The sequence below is a fragment of the Channa argus genome, chromosome 5 (genome assembly GCF_033026475.1).
Source record: "Channa argus isolate prfri chromosome 5, Channa argus male v1.0, whole genome shotgun sequence".
NCBI classification, from domain to species: domain Eukaryota; kingdom Metazoa; phylum Chordata; class Actinopteri; order Anabantiformes; family Channidae; genus Channa; species Channa argus.
The window spans coordinates 46574-53546 of record NC_090201.1 but is presented as its reverse complement, the minus strand read 5'-3'; the positions used below and the strand labels follow the sequence as shown (position 1 = coordinate 53546).

Here is a 6973-nt window from a genome sequence, read left to right as displayed (position 1 = left end):
CACTAAGTTGACTTATGCACTTAAGAGGTACACGGAGGAGAATCTGTTCAGTGTGTGTGTTTGGTTTGAGTAATCTCAGTTACCACTAAATTTAAAGTGAGAATGAGGAAAGAAAACTTCAAAATGTACTTTGATTTGACCGAATGATTATTTTTTTTCCTCCATAAGCAACTGTCAGGCTTAGTGGCACTAAAGACTTCAGCAGGAGCAATTCATTAGGAGCACTGCATTCCTGTGAATACACAGTCCCAGTCAGACACACATCAGATTAGTACTGAATAATGATGAATGATACAAAAGTACAAACAGTCCCACTTTCATAAGAAAACTTCACTGTTGGACAAGGGTGACATCCTGTGGTCAGACCTGATTGGAGGTGAACTGTGAAGCAGAAAAAACTGGCAGTGCTAAAACTTATAGTGAAACTATTATCTCTGATTAATGGGGAGCATTAGCTGTTGCTACATTACAAAACTAATGGAAAAATATATGATGGAACATTGATAACAATGGTTCAGTTCACCCATCCCACACAATATAGGCCTTATTTTACACCTCATATTTTACAATGATGGTGTTGACCAGTTATAGAGGTAAGCATATTAGTTTATTGATGGTTTGAATTGACAAATCTGAGCTTTTTGACACCTTTCAATACAAAAGAGGAAAATATTTAGAAAAAATGTAATGTAATGTGTAGAGCTTACAGCAATAAAAGCAGCATTGTGTCTTTTCCCAAAGGAATTTAACCATCCTCAGAGTTTGCTGTACACATTCATTTTTATTGGAAAACAGACCTGTCTTGCAAGTAAAAGTATGGTAAAGATGCTCTTTTTTGAGCATGCACCGTTTGGCTAAAACGACCTCATTCTTGCTGTGTATTTTCTGTTACTGTAAAATTAAGTAGCCTACACATATGCTGTTCCAGTATATGGACCTAAAATAAGATTCGTTGACTAGATTCACACTTCTAAACTTGTGAAGCAGATTAGAGGAGAAAAAATACTAATAGAAAAATGGTAGTAATTTATTTTTTATTCCCAGAATCAAAAGTATACTAATGATTTATTACACTTTACAACACTGGGTAACGGGCAGTTAAGGTGTCGAATCACAACATAACAGAAAACGGGACCGGTGTTATTCCCACATCCCTTAAGCTTAAGCTGAGCCCAAACTTACCCTAACTCTTAAGAGGGCGGAACATGAAACCAAATTTGAATCGATGGAAACAAACGCGTATGCAATTCTCGACTGGCATGCACAAAGCGGTAGTACACTCCGGAACCTTTTGCAAGAGGGTCAGCACTCAAGTCGGGTTTGTTTTGCGGTTGGACCTCGGGAACAGCTGTTCTGATCGGATAGCATTCAGCTACAGGCAATTTACTGGCTAACTAGGTGTTGACCAGTTGATTATATTAATCTTTGTAGCCTGTTGTATTTGTAGAGGTAAGCATGATATTTTATTTTAGGATTATTAGCCTGTAAAAAGTAAGCCAGGTGTAGCTAACGTTAGCATGGATTGATGCTAGACGTTTAGCACTTGGCCGAATGATCTACTACTACTCTCCTTTCGGCTTTATCCCGTGAGTTCGGGGTCGCCACAGCGGATCATTGTCCGCATGTTGATTTGGCACAGTTTTTACGCCGGATGCCCTTCCTGACGCAACCCTCCAATTTCTACCGGGCTTGGACCGGCACTGCATCGCTGGGGAGGGGGAATGGGCTGTTAGGGGTTCAGCGTCATGCCCAGGTACATTTCGACATATAGCCAGGGCCGGGGATCGAACCACTCACCCTGTGGTCCAGAAGAAACTGCCTTTACCAACTGAGCTATAGCCGCCCTTGGCCGAATGATATTTGAGTTTATTGGCGTGGTAGTGTAGCTAACTTATCATAAAAAAATTACAAAACTGTTCCTACTACACATTAATCATACCAAAGTTAATAAGGTCCATGTCTGTCAGAATGGTAGGTTAGCATAAAGGTCCAGCAGTACTGTATTCCGAGTACTATCAGCTTTAGTTATTTAATCAATTAAACTTTGCACCGTGCAAGTAACTGCAGCACACAGTGTGACTGTCTTTTTCAGTGACCTGTTTCGCGATAGCATTGGGTTCAGACTCTCACCATGGAGCCTGCCTGCCGTAAAGACAAGCCAAAGCTGAACTCCACCCCGACCAGAGGAGACCGAGCCAAGCAGAAATCTGCACAGCAAGAGCTCAAACAGCGACAGAGAGCAGAGGTGACTAAATAACCGTTTTTATACCCAACAAATGTACTGCATGTCTTCAGTCTAGTTTGTTTTAGTGATGTACCCAGTGGCACATATTATAATCGGCAGCATCTACTTTCCTTCATTCCTTTATTTACAGATTTATGCTTTAAATAAGGTCATGACAGAGCTGGAGCAGCAGCAATTCGAGGCTTTTTGTAAACAGATGCAGTCACAAGGAGAGTGATGAGAATCCACCCTACTCCAACTTCCTTTTGGACCAGGATCTGTCACTGTCCAAAACCACTACCTTTACACGGGCTGTTACTGACATAAAGCCCAAATCTATTCTTGACATGTAAGAAATGGAAAACATCTAAAATAAATACAGGCTGAACTTCCTCGGTCTTGTCACATGGTTGAATATGTATTATAAGACAGTCATTAACTGAAAGCACTGAGAGTAAACTGTGTCCAACCAGTGAAAACGAGAAGCAGAGTTTCATCTTTCCTACAGAAACATCACGTCACTGGCATTTCCTTAACTTCAATATCATCCCCACAGTGTTAATAAATATTGTTAATACAGGCCTATATTTAAGCATCAGAACAGGGAATTAATCGTAACTGAGTAAAACCTGTTAATGATGTGTTTTGGGTTCTATTTCCAGGACTAAGAGTAAAGACTTTTTGTGAAATGATTTACTTCTGTCTTTGCTTAGAGTTCAGAGAGCTCAACCTGTTAGAAGTGGCAAGGATGTGTCAGCAGCAAAACAGCATTATAGCAAAACCAGTGTTCTCACAATGTCGCTTTTTTTTTTAAATTAAATTACAGCTGAACATTATAGACATAGACATAACCAATTATGGTTTTGATTTTATTTTACAACAATATTTTGATTTAGTAGTGTATGTGATTTTTTTTTTAAGTTTCTCTTGATTTGTGGCTAAATAAAAGTTGTTGCAATGATATTTCCATGCTGAACTGAGTTGTTCTGGGTCAAATATGAAGGCAAACCCACTTTCCCTTCAGTATTTTGCTGCAATTGGCAGAAACAAGCATATCAGCTCATTCGGCCTGAAAATGCTTTTATTTCAATTCAACTTTATTTAAATAGCACCAATTCACAACAAAGTCATCTCAGGGCACTTTACAGAATAAAGTCAAGATTATAAAGATGTATAAAGAGAACCCAACAATTCCCCCTGGAGCAAGCCATAGGCAACAGTGGAGAGGAAAAACTCCCTTTAACGGAAGAAACCTCCAGCAGAACCAGGCTCAGGGTGGACGGCCATCTGCCTTGACCGGTTGGGGTGAGTGGAAAGTGAAGAGAGAAAAGAACAGAGCAACAAAAAGCAACAACAGAACATTGGGCAGGTTGGTAGGACCAGTAGTTGCACACTGAAAAAACACACAGCTTCAAAGCTGGGGACACAGAAAGGGATGGAGAGAGGGGGACAGAGAAGGACAAAGACAACTACCGGAGAGAACACACAGAGTTAATGACATACAGTGGTGACAATTGCGGGGTGAGAGGAGAGAGGGTCAAGAGGAAAGGAGCTCAGTGCATCGTACACAGAAATGTATGCACACACACCTTAAGTTAAACACTATAACATAGCAGCAGCTTTGTGAGTGAACAAAAATAATTTACACAGAAGGTCAGGAATTTATACTATGTATTAATAGTATTGATACCATCAGTCACAACTTTAAAGCCACCTGGTGGTCAAATTCTCACAAGTAAACTTGGATCAAAAGAATTGCCACCCCCACCAATGCAGCCTACTGCTTTTTCTTAAAGCAGGGTAAATATCTATCTGAATACAACCTGATTTAGAATTCAGTTTGAGTATTAAGTAACCATGCGCTCCATCATCCTTCATGCAAGCTACCAAAACTGAAATCTTCCACTTCTAGTCTTACTTCTTACTCAATATTCCTCACATCTCTCCCGGTCTTTGTCTCCTGAGCACCTGAATATTAGGTGGGTATAGCAATAGAGACCTCAGTACTCACTTGATCCATAATAAATGTGTATATGCTGCTTGTGGTGTAAGAAATATGAGTTGCTTGCTAGAGAGATGAGGCAGATGATCGCTGTGAATGTGCTGCCCACAGCTTTTCAAAAGTTCTTTCTTCATTATAGTAGCAACCATCAAGGACATGTTGATACTGGGTTCAGTCATCTTTTACTACTTTTTCTCCACCCAGTGTGATCACAAATCCTTTATCACCCAGGCACTGTCACCGAACTCCATAGGACAATTAACTGCATAAGCACTGATACATGGCAATTGTGGGGGCAATACAAAGGTGCAGTGACACAATGACAAAAGATTTTTTTTTTTTTTTTTTTTTTTAACTTCTGACTGCTGTGCATTACACACAAGAGACCTCTGCACTTTAAATATTTTATAACAACATTTGCTTACATGTTAAGCGTCCTCTAAATTTGATTGAACAAAAGGCAATTTTACAAGTGTTATTCAAAACTGCCCAAAGAGACACTTTGACATTGAATTGAACTTCTCCAGGAGTAAGACTTTGAAGGACTTTTAACTTTAAGTTTTGGTACTTACTGAATCTAAAAAACCTTGTTTATAGTCGATTTCACTATTTAACTTTTTACAAAATATTTCGAGAGCCAAGCTGATTTAATTTGTCTTAAATTGCACTGAACCTGTGTCAATATCACTGTCCACTGTCCAAGACTGAAGGTTCCCCTTGCAGACTTGATTCAGCTCCCTCTTGAAATGCAAACATGTTACATTTAGTTGCACTCACAGTTTTGACTATAAAAATAGTCGATTTACAATGTTGCTTCCCATTCTCTCTCACACACACACACACACACACACACACGGCGGTGGCTGCAAGGTGCTCACCTGACCCACCGAGAGCAACTTGGGGTTCAGTCTCTTGCCCAAGGACACTTTGACTTGTAGCGGGGAGGAGCGGGAATTGAACCACTGACTCTGTGGTCCATGGTCAATTTCCTTACCAACTGAGCTACAGCCACCCTAAAAGAAGGGTTATAGTTATGATACCATCTTCCATCATTTGATGTATAAAAGATGCTAAAGGCTAAGGCAATATGTCATGTACATTTATATTTAAATCATAATCATGGCATTTTGTAATGAAATACATAATCATTTGAAATAACAAATTACATATAACCCAGATGTGTGTTCTAGTGGTGCAAATATCAGTTGACTGATAGTTGGAGAAATTTAACTAAGCTGCCAGTTAAGTTGTTTTTATAACAGTTCTGTCTGTTATATTTTTGGGTCCAAGTTATGTACAGTAAATTCATAAATTCATTATTTTTGCACCAAACATGTATCAGTGACATTAATTTATTAATTTTTAATGGAAAGCACAGTGCAGGTTTGCATCCTTGGCCAACTGCAGCCTTTCTGTGTGAATGTGCTGTTCTGCATATTTTCTTTGGCAAGCGACTGTGGTGCTGAAAGGAAATGCGATCGTCAACCAATCCCCCAGCTGCTGGGTTGATCCCCAGCTCCTCACATGTTGAAGTGTCCTTGAGCAAGACACTGAACCCCAATTTAGTTGCTCCCGGTGAGTGTTGACCAGCTGCATTGCAGCAGTGTATGAGTGTGTGTTTGATTGTGACTACTAATGAGAAGCAGTGTAAAGCGCTTTGAGTACCAATAGGTAGAAAAGCGATACACGTGTATAAATGCAGACCATTTACCATTCTCTCTATGCTTGTGTGGGTTTCTAAACACAGTCAAAGGCATGCGTGTTAGATAGATTGTCAACTTTAAATTGTCTGTCTGTGTATGTCTCGGTCCCAAAGATATACTGGCCAGCGTGTACCCTGCCCCTTGCCCTAAGGCAACTTGTATAGACTGAGCCAACACCGAATATGCAATTACAGAAAATGAATGGGGATTTACATTTACTGTTCATAGAAATAAAAATATAACAGAAATTGTGGGTAGGACGACATGACAGACAGTTACAGAAATGGGAATGAGAAAGTGGTTACATATATTTCTCCATCCATCTTTCAACTTGATTTTTGTACCACTAAAAATAAAAAAGTACCTACACTATGTATACTTTTGCAGCTGTCTGGAGTTGAAGCCAGCCCTTATTTATTGATATTTTCTAAAATGAAATAATTGATTATTTCCTGTAAACATGGTTTTATCGTTGAGTATTTTTCCTAATGTGTCCCTCTTTGAGCATGTGGGGCACCCATTTTCTGCTTGGGAAAAGGTGCATTCAGCAAACCACAAACTCTTCACAGACAAAACCTAGAGCAGGCGTCACCAACATGGTGCCCATGGGTCTGTTCTAAAAATAGCTCACCATAGCGCCACTTAGCAATGAGCTCCATTGATTTATTTTTGTTGCTATTCTTATTTAAAATCACATTTGATAGTTATTGTGAGAAATTATTAACATGATCCATGTCTTCACGTGGATGAATATCATTAATTTAATTAATGATTAGTAATAACTAATTGAGCAAAGTTAATATTTCAAAAATGTGTATTAAACTGGTAGCCCTTCAAATTAATCAGTACCGAAGAAGTAGCTCTCAGTTTCAAAAAGGTTGGTGACCCCTGACCTAGAGTATATACTTACATCTTTCCACTTGATAAACATCAGATCCTGTGGTGGTGGAGCTCCTTGATTGCACGGTAAGGCAATGGTCTCTCCATACAAGCCAGTGGTCTTTCTGTCAAAGACACTGCAACACAAAAAAACAACTTGCTGTT

The 6973-nt window shown here is 39.4% G+C and overlaps 1 protein-coding gene across 1 annotated transcript; it reads left to right on the top strand.

Moving 5' to 3' along the window:
- The first annotated feature begins 1289 nt into the window (after nt 1-1289).
- On the top strand, nt 1290-2616 carry svbp (small vasohibin binding protein). The gene is made up of 3 exons (XM_067505937.1): nt 1290-1449; nt 2093-2245; nt 2376-2616. Exons 2-3 carry the CDS (start codon nt 2132-2134, stop codon nt 2460-2462), a joined length of 201 nt encoding a protein of 66 aa, XP_067362038.1. The 5' UTR covers nt 1290-1449; nt 2093-2131; the 3' UTR covers nt 2463-2616.
- Nucleotides 2617-6973: the final 4357 nt, after the last annotated feature.

Bases quoted from the DNA above. Each gene is read 5' to 3' on its own strand.
- svbp (XM_067505937.1), top strand. From the start codon at position 2,132: ATGGAGCCTGCCTGCCGTAAAGACAAGCCAAAGCTGAACTCCACCCCG. The intron at 2,246-2,375 runs GTGACTAAATAA...CTTTATTTACAG, and splicing joins AACAGCGACAGAGAGCAGAG to ATTTATGCTTTAAATAAGGT.